This window comes from Erythrolamprus reginae, chromosome 2, assembly GCF_031021105.1.
Source record: "Erythrolamprus reginae isolate rEryReg1 chromosome 2, rEryReg1.hap1, whole genome shotgun sequence".
Classification (NCBI taxonomy): Eukaryota; Metazoa; Chordata; class Lepidosauria; order Squamata; family Dipsadidae; genus Erythrolamprus; species Erythrolamprus reginae.
In genome coordinates, this window is record NC_091951.1 from 200,359,063 (window position 1) to 200,376,292 (window position 17,230).

Sequence of the window (17,230 nt, forward strand, 5' to 3'; positions counted from 1 at the left end):
TAAAAGCAACTCTGTAAGTGCTACATTGTTTGGGTAGCTCCCAAATCAGGATTTTCCAAATGCATACTTGTATAATATAGCATGTGCTTTTATTAATATTTTTAAAACTTTAATTTTGATAATTTGGGGTTTCGTCATATTTTGGGATGTATAATGATAGCTTATTAATGTATTGCATGCAAAACTATCCCGGAAGTCAAAATGTTCAATAATGTTGCAAGCTATAAATAAAATTTTGTGATATATTGTAATAAACTATCTCCTGTGTTTGCTTAAATGCTCATAGATACCAAGGGGGTAACTGAAGGGATTCTTATTCAGGTTTTTCCACTTATTGGAGTTGGGAGTTACAATAGAATAGGGCTTTCCAAATTCTTATAACTTAATAACAAAACTTATTACATAAAAAATGGGAAATGCTGGGAAAATGTTCATAACCATACATATTTCTAATTGTTAGTCCATTACAACAACCTCCTTTTAAAAGCTGAACAACATTTAATAGTCTACATGGTGTTTCCTAGTGATATGAGAATTTTACTGTGGCCTATGGGTTAAGGAAGACTATAGATTGGCTAATTTAATAGGCTTTCTTTCGCTTTTTGAGTTTAGAATTCATTGATTCATAAGGAATCAGATCAGCACATGAATGGGAAATATTTTCAAGAAAAAATATCTTTGGATAACCCTCTATAAATTAGCCACCAAAATTTATTGGGATTTGTCACCTGTAATACCAAACTTAGTTAATTAAATGGAATGCATTGGTAGGCTTCAGATTTGCTACTTCCTTATCTAAGGATTAGACAAATTAATTGGGAGTTGATTTCAGATGGGTCATTAGAATCACAATACTAAATTGTTCAAAGAATGAACTTCTAAATGCCAGGTTTTATGGCCTTGAAAAAACAAAATTCTGAATTAAATGGATCATAAATTACTCAAATCACCCAAGCAGAAGTTGGTATTGTCCATCCTTACAGTCTCATTGCTTCAGTACATCAAGAATAACTGCCTTAGTTCCTTTTCTCTTTGCAGAAAGTCATTAAATGTTTTTTAAAGTTTTATTTGCAATTTTTGTCTTTCATGGAACATCACAAATCCCAAGTTTTTAATAGATGTCATTTCAATCATTGCTTGAATAAGCTTTTTTTGTACCACAAGATCTGTTTCTCAAAAGAGTCCAAGCTTCAGTCTCTTCTGGTAAGGGACAATCCAGAGGGTTTTTTAAAGGGTTGCTTAGCTTCAGGAAGGCAACAGTCCCAGGGCTCTTAAAACTTCAGTACCTTCTTCTTTTTCTGTTGATCTCTCATAGTTTGCATCCTTTTAACCAGACTGACAACCGTAGACCTTCACAATTTTCTCTCCAACCCATCCTGAGAGTGAAGGAGGAAGGGGAGAAGAGAATCTTAGCAAGTTCAACTAATTAAATAAACAACAAATGGGAAAGTACAGTTTACATTTTGTATAGTCTAAGAAACAGCAATGCAGTTGCATATGCTCAAATGAATGGCTTCAAGGATGCAAAGTGGGCAAGTCTTTTTTTCCTGCAGCTTCACAATTATTGCTGGGCCAGGCAAAAGAAACTGCATGTGCATTCATGCTTAAAACATGCAGTTATCCATGCCTTACATGTAGCACACACTCATGTTTGACATTATTCAACCCCCCTCAGTCTAGCAGCAACATTGGAAAGAATAAGGAATACTGTAAATGAATCTTTTCACCACAAGCTTGTTTAAATAGATCACAGGATTCCTGCTGTAAGAAGCAATTTTAAGTAGACAGGAAAGAAGACTAATCATTAAGTAGTCCTTTAACAACACAAGTTGAACCAGCAATTTGGTGATTAAGCAAAGCAGCCATTACGTGAAACCACAACTTTTCTAACAAACCTCTCTTTATATGGAGACTCCGAGGGGTAATTAGGATGCACATTATAAGGACTTCTCCAACAGGGCAAACAGGAGTGATGGCAGAGACTAGCCCTTACCACTGGATTGTGAATGGAATACTCAAGACAGTATAATTGACTATTTGGGATAAGACCACACATAAGACCTACTTCCACACAGGCTTCTTCCATTCCTCAACCAAGGAAAAGTCAAATCTAACATTGCAGTACTGCATTTCTCAACTTAAACTATATTGGTAGGCATATATTGGATCACAGTCCAATGATTATATTCTGAGGTATCTATCCCCATTTGTGGCAATACTCCATGCTATTTCTTATCTCAAGCAACAATGTTTGCTGAGAATACATGATGGTGGAAATGCCAAGCTGGAAATGAGATTGCATCAGAAATAAAATGTTTATGATGAACCATTTTATGATTAATTAAATGAAAGAACACGAGTAGTTACCAGAATAAACCTCAAAGAAATTTGGTATTTTGGGTTAGTTCTGGTAATCATGTGTGTCCTTTCGTTTAAAGAATCATAAAACATTTTATTTCTATATTTGCAGCATTTCTAGCTTGATATTTCCATTCTACATCCCAAGCTAATCGCATTCTCAGGGGGCAACTGCCCCGTTTAGTGACTTTGTTACAAGAGTAATGAAAATTTAATTTTGTGATAAATCCTCACATTTTTTACCTTTTTCGGGCCTGGAAAGCAAAAACAAACAAAAGAAACTCCTTGGAAGGCATCTTTCCATGCACAGTGAAATGTGGTGGGGCTAATTGGCAGTGCCTATTCTTCGTGAGGTTGCAATTATGCAAGTATTTTTTATTTATTTATATTTATTTATTTTGTTCAATGCATAATGAAGGTTTTAGTGGGTATATATATATATATATATATATTTCTATGTGTATGTATGTATGTATGTATGTGTGTATATATATATATATATATATATATATATATATATATATATATATATATACATATATACACACACATACATACACATAGAAAAATACATGATGAAGGTTATAGAGGAGATACTCATAGTAAAATATATCTAAGAAATAATAGAAAAGAAGATATAGTAATAGAATATATCAATGAAATAATAGAAGAAGAGGTATAGGAATAGAAGAAAGGTATAGGAGATATAGGAGAGCAATAGGACAAGGGAGGGAAGGCACTCTAGTGTACTTGTACTCGCCCCTTACTGACCTCTTAGGAATCTGGATAGGTCAACCGTAGATAATCTAAGGGTAAAGTGTTGGGGGTTTGGGGATGACACTATGGAGTCAGGTAATGAGTTCCACGCTTCGACAACTCAGTTACTGAAGTAATATTTTTTACAGTCAAGTTTGGAGCAGTTAATATTAAGTTTAAATCTGTTGTGTGCTCTTGTGTTGTTGTGGTTGAAGTTGAAGTAGTCGCCGACAGGCAGAACATTGCAGGATATGATCTTGTGGCCAATACTTAGATCTTGTTTAAGGCGTCTTAGTTCTAAGCTTTCTAGGCCCAGGATTGAAAGTCTAGTCTCATAGGGCATTCTGTTTCAAGTGGAGGAGTGAAGGGCTCTTCTGGTGAAGTATCTTTGGACATTTTCAAGGGTGTTAAGTAGCTCCAACATAGGATTAGTCCTGATTTTGAATCCCTACTTATGGTGGTTGTGCTATGTGCTCAGTAATCAAAGCTGTATTTCAGCTTTCTAAGAGGATAGATATGGTATTTGGAAGGATACAACAGGAAGGGAAGATGCTTACTATCCCAATCTCTTTGCATGTATAAAATAAAATGGTTAAGTAGCCTATGACAGTGACTAGGCAGAGACTGTGCTGTCGTAACGGGGTCCACAAAGGCTTGAAGGAATGTTTATGATTTAAATCTCGAGTTACGTCTTGGTGGTCCATGGCCACAAAAGATATTTAAAGGGGATCTGTGGTGAAGAAAAGGGTGAGAACCACTGACCTATGGATAATAACAGCAGCCAAAACGTTGCCAAATTCAGGTGCTGAAATGCAAATTTGATGACTCCACATTTTCAGAGTAGCCACTAGATGGCAGCCCATACAGTAGTCACTATGGATATACAGTACAGTGTACTGTATATACTGTACTTATTGTGTGATAACTAATTAATTAACACAAAGTAAATCACCTGGGGGGGGGCAGAGATATGTAATGTAATGGGACAAGATCATTTTCATAAGTTGAAAACACCATCTATGACATTTTTACAAGTGTTATGAAATGCGAAGTTGTTACATCAAGTTATAGTATTCAAATATTGCAGAGGAAACATTCTCTTCCTCCATTATTGTATTGGTGTTCTTAAAACAATAGTATGGGGCTTCCATATCTAACCTGCAAAAAATCCATAAGACCATTAGACGGCAGTCAAGAGATAGGAACATTTTTTCACTTTTATTGCTCCTTCACTCTTTCCTCTCCCAAGTTCTGACAACAGGTGACAACTCTATACAGGTAAGCCATTTATAGTTTTTAGATATTTTCTAGGAGAGGTATTTAGTGCTATTACCAGGACTGAAAACTAATAAGTGTCAATCAAGTATATGGAGCATTAATCTATGTAGATTGGAGAAAATTTTAAAACAACACCCTCCCCCCCAAAAAAAAAAATCTAGTGATTTTCAGCAATTATTATGTTTTCATTAGTATGAAATTCCACATCTGTTATTCAGAGATGTACTTAATTAAGAAGATACTGTAAATCTGATATTCGTAGATTTTTTTTTAAAGGTTATCTTCTTCTTCAAGTTACCGTGTGTTATTTAGTGCTGTTTATATCATTATTTATATCCTTGTGTCCTACACCAAACTGGCTCTCTAATTCTAATCTGGAAAAGATGATAATGTCCATTTAACATGGTGCAAGAGTCACGTAAGGAAAATACAGAGGGTTAGAAGAATGAAATTCAACATCTCACAGAACAACATCCTAAGCAAAAAAAGATGCATGGGAAAATGTGTCTCCAATGAAGGATATAGAATAGCCAATTACTACAGAACCCACTCATGCACGCACACACACCCGCAAAAAAACCCTACATTACTTCTGCAGTTGAAAATGTTGTTTTGGATGAATTGACAGAAATGCTGCATTACACCAGCTGAGACTTTGGAATTTGCTACGGCCAGGATAGGAAGTCAGCCGCAAAGCGAAAACATCATTACTAGCAGTAGAGTAGTGATTCTGTGATTTCTAAGTACCATAAGTATGTAACTATCTGGATGGTGAACTGAATGAGTGAGTTGCATTTAAAATGCCTTATAATGTTCTAAGAGCAAGATTCCTTTTTTGTGAATGAAGAAATTCAAAATCTGGTGTGCAAGTATGCAAAGATTCTGAATTTGTCAGCTATGAGTCAGGCTCATTATCACATTTTTGCAAACAAAAAAGTTGTATCTAAAGTGTGAATACATATATTGAAAAAGTCCATTTTTTCCAAAGCACATTTGTTATACTGGAAAAGATGAAAATTGACATTCTGAAAACATTGCTTAAATGTGACCTATACCATAAAAGATGTAAAATTCATATTTCTTTTCCAATTATTAGATGCAGGTTCCCCATATACAGTTATGGGCTCGTACAGGTAAGGTCAGGTATGCAGAATCGGTAGAAAATTTTTGATTTTTTCCCCCCTCTTTTTCCCTTCTGGGCTCTGGGCATGTTTTTCCCATCACAGTAAATGAGGTTGAATGTGTATAATTTTAGAAAAGCTGTTCGTGCATGTGTGTGTATACATACACATATAGTTTATGTAGTAGATAATGTATATTTTTGTGTGTCTTTGTGTAGTACACATATGGCATATATACATAGAATTAAAGAGTATATTTTGGATGTTCAGTAATAATAAAAAGAGAGGTAAATTGTATCTCTTTGAAGTGAGAAGAGGCCAGGCATCCTAATCCAAACCTTTGACATGAGTGATGTCAAATTGGCCACCATTAAGCCAGTCACATGAACTTTAAGCCACCCTCTGGTCACATGATCATCAAGCCACCCCATCTGGTCACATGGCTAGCAAGCCACGCCCACAGTGTGGTAGTAAAACTTTTTGCAGCCCTTTACTGCCCATATACCAATACATATAAAATTTAGATTCAAAGTTGACCTTGATTCTTTATATCTATTAAAATATCTATCCATCTTAATAAGAAGAATCAACAGCTGGTCATGCTAATAATAAAAATAATCATGGATAAATTTGATTTAAAAACAATATTAAATTCAAGCATTCCTATTTAAGTTACTTTTTAAAATTGTTATGATTCACAGATGTAACGTAATTTGTGCATAATTATATAAACAGTTGAATAAAAATATTCTCATTTTTTTAAAAATAATAATTTAGAGAGATTTTGGGGATGGGGTGCACCCCACCCCACAAAAAAAATATCACTGCCTCCTGAACCAGGAATGCTCAGACCAGCCCAATTGCTGCTTAGGAGATATCATGTTTTGTGCAACTGCTTGCCTGTCTTAAAAGGGATCATTGCCCCGCCCTAAATGATTTTTACCAAGATCCCAGGCCTCTGGGTCCTTGTGCAATCCGCATGGCACAGACGATATCATCATTGATATTACTTGTCAGCAGATCTGTAATAACAGAGAAGATAGTATCAGGCACGGAACTCTAGACTCCTGTTCCCTCAGAGATATAGAGTTCCTGGGTGGTCTTCCTCAAGCACCAGCTTAGGACACTATTTTAGGGAGACCTTCTAGCTTAATCTAAAGTCCAGCACATATCATCCTTACAGCAGTTCCTAGAGCAGGGGTGTCAAACTCGATTTCATTGAGGGCCACATCAGGGTTGTGTTTGACGTTGGGAGGGCGTGGCCAGCTTGAGGTCATTCATGTCGGAGCACCTGTGGTGGCCTGGGCATCTGCCAGTGAAAACAGGCACCTGAGCTCTGCTTTGGCCACAATGGCCTCCTGCAGCCCCCTGCCAGCAAAAATGGAGCTCGGTTGTGCCATGTGTAGCCCTGTGGGCCCCTTTTTGGCCATGACAGCCTCCTGCAGCTCTGCCCAAGCTCCATTTTTGCTGGCAGAGGCACTGTGGGCTGTTCCTTCACTGGCAGAGGCACTGTTTCCAGTCCAGGGTGGTCCCATGGGCCAGATCTAAGCATCCTGTGAGTCAGATCCAGTCTTTTAGCCTTGAGTTCACCACCCCTGTCCCTGCCTCTCTGGCAAAGAGTACCAGCATGCAAGAAAAAAAATAAGTGTAAAGATTGCTTATGAGTTCTCTACAATCTACTAGTGTCACTTTTATCTAATAATGGGAGATAATAATTCTATTAGGTCTTTTCATGTCATATACTTGAGCCATTCAAGTCTTCCCACTGACCGGTATGCACAGATCAGTGGTTTCATAGCAATAAATAAGGGCAGAATTACCTACCGAGTGGTAATCCTTATACTTAATACTTACAGTAAGAGTTAGAGTTAGATGGGAGTGACCTTTTGTTATATGGCTGCTAGGCAGCCCAGTTAAATGTCACTGTATAGAACTGAAGCCAACCCACTTGGGAGCTCACCGCTGCAATGCATTTGGCAGATGTTTGGTTTCCTGTGTTTGTAATCTTCGCACCAAATGTGACTGTTAATCTGAAAGATGCCATTACTGGTGCTACCATCAGCTTCATGGTCCTCAAGCGCCGAGTCAAAGTGGCTCTCATAGAAGGCTAAGCAGACCCCTGTAATATGGAGAAGAAAAATGGGTAATATTGGACTCTCTTTCCCAACAAATAGCAATAGGACTTATTTATTAATTTATTAATTAATTCATTCATTCAGTTAGTTAATTTGACTTCTATGCTGCCCAATCCCGAATGATTCAGGGTGGCTTATAACAATATAAAATTATGATATAAAATTACAAACAGAAGTCAAGAAAAAAAACAATCAAAATTCTAAAACCCTAATTAAAACTCGTAGTAGAATAACTCAACAACACACGTCATACAGAATCAGATTCATACAGGTGGTCAAACTAGTTGTTGATTTAAGGCCCCCAGGCCTGCCGGCATAGCCAGGTCTTCATGGCCTTACGAAAAGCCAGCAGGGTGGGAGCAGTATGGACATTGGGGGAGAGTTGATTCCAAAGAGCCGGGGCAGCAACAGAGAAGGCCCTCCCCCGAGGTCCCACCAATCTACATTGCTTGGATGACGGGACCTGGAGGAGGCCAACTCTGTATGCTCTAATTGGTCTCTGGGAGGTATGTGGCAAGAGGCGGTCCTGTAGGTAATAATAATAATAATTATTATTATTATTATTATTATTATTATTATTATTATTATTATTATTTATTGTATGCCACCCCTCTCCGAAGACTCGGGGCGGCTCACAACAATGATAAAAACAATATTATAGTGGCACAAATCTAATATTAAAAGAAATAACTAAAACCCTATCATATTAAAACCAGACAACACAGGTTGACTTATATACCACTTTACTGTGCTTCACAGCCCTCTCTAAACAGTTTACAGAGAATAAACATATTGCCCCCAACAATCTGGGTCCTCATTTTACCAACCTTGGATCAGTGGTGGATTTCAAACAATTTTTGTTAACGCTTTGGAGGGTGTGACTAGGAGTGGCATTTGACTGAGTGGGCGTGGACAACATGACATCACTTTCACCCACATCCACTCAGTCACATGACCCTCCCACCTAGCCATGACAACAGGAAAAGTTAGGAAAAATTTGGGAATGTCCACCTATCTATGCCCGCCCTCCCTTTACCAGTCGCCCCCATTTCCCCTCCTTTAGTGGCCCCAGTCCAAGCCCTGCTTCCTCCTCCACCATCTCTTTGTTTGGGTTCCTTAACTTCCGTTGCGACTGGTCCAGAATCCAGAAGGCAAGCTGGCCAGTGTTTTTAGCGGCCCCCAGCCAGCTGCCACTGCTGGAAAGCATCTGGCAAAGAAGCTTTGTGGCTGAAGTGACTAGCCTCTGACCGCCAGTCACCAAAAAATACCAGAGATCATGGAAAAAGCAGCTGCCATACCATTGTTTCCATGTTCTTCGCGTATGTGCAACCCATTGGACTTGCAAGGAATGGGATGTGTTTTGTATATTTTTAATATTAGATTTGTTCCATTGTTTCATTGTAATATTGTTTTACTATTTTTGTGAGCGGCCCCGAGTCTTCGGAGAGGGGCGGCATACAAATCTAATAAATTATTATTATTATTATTATTATTATTATTATTGCAGAAAGAACATGGCGGTGATCAATATAGTGGGTGGGGCAAATGAGCGTTGACTAGGAGACTGATTTGGGGGCATGGCCAGCCAACCATCGCTACCGGTTCTGTGATCTTGGCCAAATTTCCACCAACGGTTCACACAAACCGGTGTGAAGCAGCTGAATACCACTATTGGATCTAGGGCAGTGATGGCAAACCTATGGCACGGGTGCCACAGATGGCACACAGAGCCATATCTGCTGGCATGTGAGCCACTGTCCTAAATCAGCTCTGACATACATGTGTGTGCCTGCCAGCTGATTTTGGGGTCTGGGAGGGTGTTTTTGGCTTCCAGAGAGCCTCCAGGGGGATGTGGGAGGGCATTTTTTCCCTCCCCCAGCTCCAGAGAAGCCTTTGGAGCCTGGGGAGGGCGAAACATGAGCCTAATTGGCCCACCAGAAGTTGGGAAGCAGGTCATTTCTGGCCCACAGAGGGCCTCCAGGGGGTGGGGGAAGCTTCTTTTCACCCTCCCCAGGCATTGAATTATGGGTGTGGGCACTCACACATGTGCGATAGCATGCATGCATGTTCTTTCGGCACCAGAGGAGAAAAAGGTTCACCATCACTGATCTAGGAAAAGCTTGACATTGGCACTTGGAAGAGGTACACTTATTTATTAAGCATTTCTGAACATAGACTCTTGCTAATTGTAATGGTTTTGGCTCAACTTTTCATGGAGAGAAGTCACCAGCTGTTCTTAAACTATGACTTCCATCATCTTGTTTGTTGGTCGTATTGCCTGGAGCTGATGGAAGCTGGATCCCAATAGTTGAAGGGTGACATGAGAATCTGGTTTTTGTTAATTTGTTTATTATTTTTACTTTCTTAAATATTTCAAAGTATGTAATAATTAAAATCTAGACTTTATAATTTGGGAGGGGGGAATATAAATCATTGAAGTATATATGAAATAATTTTGTTAGTAGAAAAAGCATGTACTAATTTATATACTTGAGACAAATTATAGTCTAGTGCAGTGTTTCCCAACCTTTTTTGAGCCGCGGCACATTATTCATATTTTCAAAATCCTGGGGAACACTGAACGGGGGGGGGGGGCGCTAAAGAAAAGTTTGGACAAAAAAAATCTATTCCTCCATTTCGCTCTATTTCTCCCTCCCTCTTTCTCTCTCTCCCTTCCTTCCCTTCTTTCTCTCCATCCCTCTTTCTTTCTTTCTTCCTCTCTTTTTTGCTCTCTTTCTCTCTCCCTCCTTCCCTCCCTCTATGTCTTTCCCTGTCCCTCCTTCCGCCCTCTTTCTCTCTCTTTTGCTTTCTTTCCCTCTCTTTTTCTCTTGCTTTCTTTCTCTCTCATTCTCTCTCCCCCTCCTTTTTCTCTCTCTCTCTTTCTTTCACCACGCCGTTGAAACACATCACAACTTCATTCCAGCGGCTCTCCAAGAACGAAACGCAGCAGGAAGATCTGCAACCTAACCGGGGCTTCTTCAGAGGGGAACCAACCAGCCCTAAGCACGGACTCAGTGTTTAAAACCATCGGAGCAAATGCTGGGGATTCAGCCAAGAAGGGGCAGAATTGCAGAGGAGCTGGCAAGGGGCAAAAGGGGGGCTTGAAACATAGCCCACCCAGGTATTTATTGTTGCTCCTGTGGGAGGGCATCGTGGGACTGCAGCCGCCTCCCCCTTCGAGGTGGGAGATGACTTGCCGGCAACAGAGAGAAAAAGAGAGCTCAAGCCGGAGAGCGCCGTTGTCTTCGCCTCCGCCCGGCTCTGCAGCTAAGAGGCAGCAGCCATCAACCCCCTCGCCCTCCCAGGCGGCACCCGGCCACGCTCTGCCTCCCGGTAGCCAGGCCGACTTTTACCTGCTGCCGGAGCCGTTTTCTCACACCCTGCCGCCGCCAGGGAAGCTCCAGCCAGGCAGAGTGCACCGTAAAACAAGAAGAAAAGGTCAGCTGTGAGGCGGCACCCCCCCCCCACCCCGCCTTTCCGGGGGACCTTTTCTTCATGTTTTATACGGTGCGCTCCGCCCGGCTGCAGCTTCCCTGGCGGCGGCAGGGTGTGAGCTTTGGGGCCCGGAGGGAGGGAGGGTTGCCGGCGGTAGCAGGGGTAAGGTGGTCAGCTGTGAGGCGGCTATTCCTGGTGCCACTGCTGCCGCCGCCAGGGAAATTCCCCCCACGCGCACTTAGCCATGGCACACTTAGCTGCGTCTTTCAGTTTTTAAACCCTGCCCAGGAGCCAATCGCCAAAGGTAGGCTTTTGCAAAAGGTAGGCGATTGGCTCCTGGGCAGGGTTAAAAAAACGTGCTGAGCCCCATCGGGCAGGAGCCGGGGGACAGCTGCGAGTGGGAGCTCCAGGTCGGAGGCACCAGCAGCACCCCGCCCAGCTGGAGCTTCCTTAGGAGCTTCGCGGCACATCTGACCGTGTCTCGCAGCACACTAGTGTGCCGCGGCACACCGGTTGGGAAACGCTGGTCTAGTGTATAATTAATGTAATATAAATATAGTGACTTTAGTGCTAATATAATGCTAATATCTCTATATACTATTATTAATTTAATTTTCTTTGATTTCCTTCTGTACTTACTATTGTGTTTTCTTTTTAGAAGTAGAAAATTAATAAAAATATTTTTTTTAAAAAGAGAATCTGTTTTTTGTCCTTTTCTTTGGAAGATTAGCTCATAATAGTTTGGACTGTGACTTTTTTTCTGCTCAAATGTTAATGTCAAAATGTATCAGTCTAGCCAACAGAATTACAGTACATTTCTAAATAATGGGTTCGGCTCTGGACACAAGGATCGCTCACACCTGGGGGGGGGGGGGGATGGCAAAGAGAGGATGAAGGACTCACAATCACCCAGAGTGTATCCACGATATCCCTCCAAGCCAGCTTTCTTCAACACTTGGGCCAATTCACAGCGTCCAAAGATCTTTCCCCCAACACTAAATGAAAGGCATATGAGGAGAGAGAGAAGCAAAAGATACTTCATCCCTAAAAAACATTGAGTAGAAGAAACACTATCCCAAGTGAAGGGCTGGTAAGGTGAAGGCAGGAGATTCCAGGGTGACCTATCGGGAAAGAAAAATGCATTGAGGAGTTTCACAAACAGTTAGAGATTCAAGCAGCCAGACCACTCATTCTATCCACCCATTCATTCATTCATTCATTCATTCATCTTTCCCTTCTTCCTCTCAAACTCCTGGCACTGCTTTCCTGGCACTGAACATTTGAAATGTTATAGTCAGAATTTAAAAAAAAAAAAAAAAACCCCTGTGTTCATGCTTCAATTTGACTGTTTTCACCTTTTAATTTATTTTTCTTTGGAAAGGGCAGGTAGCTGTAGAAAATGTGCAGTTTTCCATACAATTGCTCATTCTACAGGATCACATTCTCCTAAACTCCCGCAGGTCTAATTTTGGACAGAATTTAATGAACATTGTCACTCTACCCATAATTGCTCAACCATGGCATATGTAAGACATCAAACATGACAAAAAATGTCTGGAAAACCAAAATCTCAATGAATAGCATTTTATTTCTCTATTTCAGTGTTTCCCAACCTTGGCAACTTGAAGATATCTGGACGCCAACTCCCAGAATTCCCATTTGCTGGCTGGGGAATTCTGGGAGTTGAAGTCCAACATGAGCAGGGGTGGCGCAGCAGGTAGAGTGCTGTACCGCAGGCCACTGAAGCTGACTTGTAGATCTGAAGGTCAGCGGTTCAAATCTCATCACCGGCTCAAGGTTGACTCAGCCTTCCATCCTTCCGAGGTGGGTAAAATGAGGACCCGGATTGTGGGGGCAATATGCTTGGCTCTGTTAGAAAGTGCTATTGCTAACATGTTGTAAGCCGCCCTGAGTCTAAGGAGATGGGCGGCATAAAAATCGAATAAATAAATAAATAAATAAATAAATGATAGATAGATAGATAGATAGATAGATAGATAGATAGATAGATAGATAGATAGATAGATAAATATTCAGGTCACCAAGGTAGAGAAACACTGCTGTGGTTCACAGATGGAAATCTATTCCCCCCCATACCTTTGACCTTTGAGGACACCCTTTCGCCCCAATATTTTATTGAACTGTAATTCTTAGCATTTTTCCCTTAGGGCTTGCTATTACAGTGGGGCGTGTTCAAGTACATCTACAGGTCACAGATAGCCTACCCAATGTACTGTATTAATCTTATGTCCAAAAGAAACCTAGCTCCAGCACTCTCTAGTGGTGCAGATAGGTCACTACCATAGTTCCCTCTAAGCTGAGCAGTGAGCAATCGCTCACTTAAAAATCATCATCAACTCAGATTTTTCCAAACCTGCCCAGAAGCCGAGAGGGAAAGAGTGAGAGGGAAGGAGAGAGAGAGGAAGAGAGGAAGAGAGAGAAACGGATAGAAAAAAGAGAGGAAGGAAAAGAGAAAGAAAAAGAATGGGAGTAAGGAAGAGAGAAAGAAAATCAAAATCTAGTTTGAAACTAGCTCAACTATTTAAGTGGCATTTTGATATTGATAGAGTTGCCCTATTATGAGCTCACTGTTATAGACACACAGTACAGTACTTTATTTTGAAATTCTCTGAGGCAAAACAGGGTGGGTTCTTTGTTTGTTTGTTTGTTTGTTTGTTTGTTTGTTCGTTCGTTCGTTCGTTCATTCATTTATTTATTTATTTATTATTTCTGTGCTGCCCAGTCCCGAAGGGACTGCCGCTCAGACCCTATACTTTTCCACCCACCCCCCAAAAAAATTAGAGGGAACACTGGTCACTACTGGCCTTAATTGCCAGTATTGAGGTCCTCTTTAGCTGGCTACACATATTACTTCAGTTGCAATCCATGATAAAACTAACGCTTCCCTTCTCCCCTGCCAGAGTTCCTCCATGTAATGACTTCTACAGTATGTTCCTGTTACCTTGGAGCAATGCATCCCAACCGTAACAGCTCCCAGAATTCTCCAGCAAGCATTCTGGAGTATTCTGGGAGTTGAAGTTCATAAATCTTAAAGCTGTTGGGGTTGTAAAACTCAGCCTTACAGCAAAAAGAAAAGAAGAAAAGGAAGGGAGGGAGGGAGGAAAACAGAGAGAGAGAAAGAGAGAAAGAAAGAAAGAAAGAAAAAAACAAACAAACAAACAAACAAACAAAGAAAAAAGAAACAAAGAGAGAAAGAAAGAAAGAGAGAGAGAGAGAGAGAGAGAAAGAAAGAAAGAAAGAAACAAAGATAGAAAGAAAGAAAGAAAGAAAGGAGGGAGGGAGGGAGGGAGGGAGGAGGGTCAGTTCAAATGCAGTTTCTTATTTTAAACAACTTCAGTCATTATATCATTTTTATTTCCTGACCCCTGAAATAACAGGCATTTCTTTCTGCTGCCTGATGCATTTACTTTTCTGTTGTAGCCTTTAACATGCAAACAATAACATTATCAATTACAAATATGTATGCATTTGTAAAAGTAAAAAAAAACCCACCTAAATGTAAAAAATTTAAAACAGAGGGAGGGAATCAAAATACACTGTCCCCATGAGCACTAATTTCCCATGGTAGTTGCTGTTTTCATCCCCTTCCCTCTCAGACTGGTTATTGGGGGGGGGGATCCTAGGCTATAAGACTTCAAGCCAACCTATGGCGCAGCTCTAATTGCACCACTGCTGGTGCAAGATTATAGGAAGCCTCAAGCTACAAAACAAGGAGAGATTTATGTCAGAGGTTCCCCCCCGTCCCCTCCCCCCCCTCCCAAAGTCAGCGATGGCACCAATTCATTGAAAGGCAAATTAAAAAACCAAAACTTCCTAAAATCTCCCACTTTTTCAGTTCTGCCCCTTCCAGCCTCCATCTCCAAAGTGCTATCAGATGAAGCTTGCCTCCAATTTAACACCCAAAAAAGGAAAGCAGAAATCCATTCCCAATTCAGAACTGAAGAAGTTTCTTTTCTAAAAAAAATTATTTAAACTTTTATTGTTAAAAAACAAGGATAATTCATATAACTGTTTTTACAGATCCAATACAGTTTCATTTTGCATAATAAAATTTCAAATCACATCTCTATGATGAGAAGCAAAATGTCTTCAAGGAAGAACAATATCCAGTTGCCTTTTGAAAACACAACCTGGGGGACTAAGAATAGAAACATAGAAACATAGAAGTCTGACGGCAGAAAAAGACCTCATGGTCCATCTAGTCTGCCCTTATACTAATTCCTGTATTTTATCTTACAATGGATATATGTTTATCCCAGGCATGTTTAAATTCAGTTACTGTGGATTTACCAACCACGTCTGCTGGAAGTTTGTTCCAAGGATCTACTACTCTTTCAGTGAAATAATATTTTCTCACGTTGCTTTTGATCTTTCCCCCAACTAACTTCAGATTGTGTCCCCTTGTTCTTGTGTTCACTTTCCTATTAAAAACACTTCCCTCCTGAACCTTATTTAACCCTTTAACATATTTAAATGTTTCAATCATGTCCCCCCGTTTCCTTCTGTCCTACAGATTATACAGATTGAGGTCATTAAGTCTTTCCTGATACGTTTTATGCTTAAGACCTTCCACCATTCTTGTAGCCCGTCTTTGGACCCGTTCAATTTTGTCAATATCTTTTTGTGGGTGAGGTCTCCAGAACTGAACACAGTATTCCAAATGTGGTCTCACCAGCACTTTACATAAGGGGATCACAACCTCCCTCTTCCTGCTTGTTATACCTCTAGCTATGCAGCCAAGCATCCTACTTGCTTTTCCTACTGCCCGACCACACTGCTCACCCATTTTGAGACTGTCAGAAATCACTACCCTAAATCCTTCTCTTCTGAAGTTTTTGCTAACACAGAACTGCCAATGCAATACTCAGATTGAGGATCTCCATAGACATCCTCCCTCCCCCCCCAAATGTTCCTCACCTTTCAGAAGTTTGGGGGGACAATATACGCAAGTCAATTTTCTTTAGAGAGTTGACGACAGATCCTTATCATCCTATAGCACATTAAACACATACAAAAGGCCTAGGCCCTAAGCCCTGTTTCTCTTTGCAGAAAACGATGCAATTTAGGAATCTAGCTTCATGCCCCTCTGCCCTTCTGTTTGTCTCAGAAAACCACATGTCCATCCCAGAGCAGCAGATAAGAGTCCGTCTAAAGAATTCACACCCAACCTGCCCTTGCTGAGATCCACTTACTGAACAATCATTGAATAAGTTAGAAGAACAGTCTGATTCTCTCTGGAATTGGAGGTGGTGGGGTTCTAAGTGACAGGTTCTAGAAGAGAACCCACCAGACTTCTGTGACATTGCTCTGAGTTGACTTCAACATTCCTTTGCTTTTGTCTGGATTCTTGCGGCAACTCACATCCTCTGGCCTTTCCTTATTTCATTTATTTGTTATTTTGTTTATTTATTTGTCAAAATGTATACAAGATAATAGGTATGGTATAAACATAAACAAAAGCAAGTAGGTATAGGTAAATTTGGCCAATAGGACAGTAGGATAGGGACAGTAGGCACGATGGTGCACTTATGCACGCCTCTCACAGGCCTCTTAGGAATGAGGTGAGGTCAACTGAAGGCATAGTCTAAGGTAGTGATGGCGAACCTTTTTTTCCTCGGGTGCCAAAAGAGCATGCTTGTGCGCTATCACGCATGTGTGAGTGCCCACACCCATAATTCAATGCCTGTGGAGGGTAAAAACACCTTCCCCTATGCTCCAGAGGCCCCCTGGTGGCCGGAAATAGCCTGTTTCCCAACTTCTGGTGGGCCCAGTAGGCTCGTGTTTCGCCCTCTCAAGGCTCTAAAGGCTCTAAAGGTGTTATCAGGAAAGACTTAATGATCTCAATCTGTATAGTCTGGAGGACAGAAGGAAAAGGGGGGACATGATCGAAACATTTAAACATATTAAAGAGTTAAATAAGGTTCAGGAGAGAAGTGTTTTTAATAGGAAAGTGAACACAAGAACAAGGGGACACAATCTGAAGTTAGTTGGGGGAAAGATCAAAAGCAACGTGAGAAAATATTTTACTGAAAGAGTAGTAGATCCTTGGAACAAACTTCCAGCAGACGTGGTTGGTAAATCCACAGTAACTGAATTTAAACATGCTTGGGATAAACATATATCCAT

The 17,230-nt window shown here is 40.6% G+C and overlaps 1 protein-coding gene across 1 annotated transcript in view; it reads right to left on the reverse strand.

Moving 5' to 3' along the window:
* Nucleotides 1–1,165: 1,165 nt before the first annotated feature.
* The window catches only part of LOC139159490 (uncharacterized), a 50,429-nt gene continuing 34,364 nt past the window's right edge, over nucleotides 1,166–17,230 (reverse strand). Inside the window, exons 6-10 of the mRNA XM_070736806.1 lie at nucleotides 14,046–14,161; nucleotides 11,987–12,204; nucleotides 7,474–7,632; nucleotides 6,457–6,535; nucleotides 1,166–1,376 (exon numbers count right to left, since the gene is read on the reverse strand). Coding sequence (XP_070592907.1) covers nucleotides 1,310–1,376; nucleotides 6,457–6,535; nucleotides 7,474–7,632; nucleotides 11,987–12,204; nucleotides 14,046–14,161 — 639 coding nt within the window. The 3' untranslated portion in view covers nucleotides 1,166–1,309. The remainder of the gene's footprint in view (nucleotides 1,377–6,456; nucleotides 6,536–7,473; nucleotides 7,633–11,986; nucleotides 12,205–14,045; nucleotides 14,162–17,230) is intronic.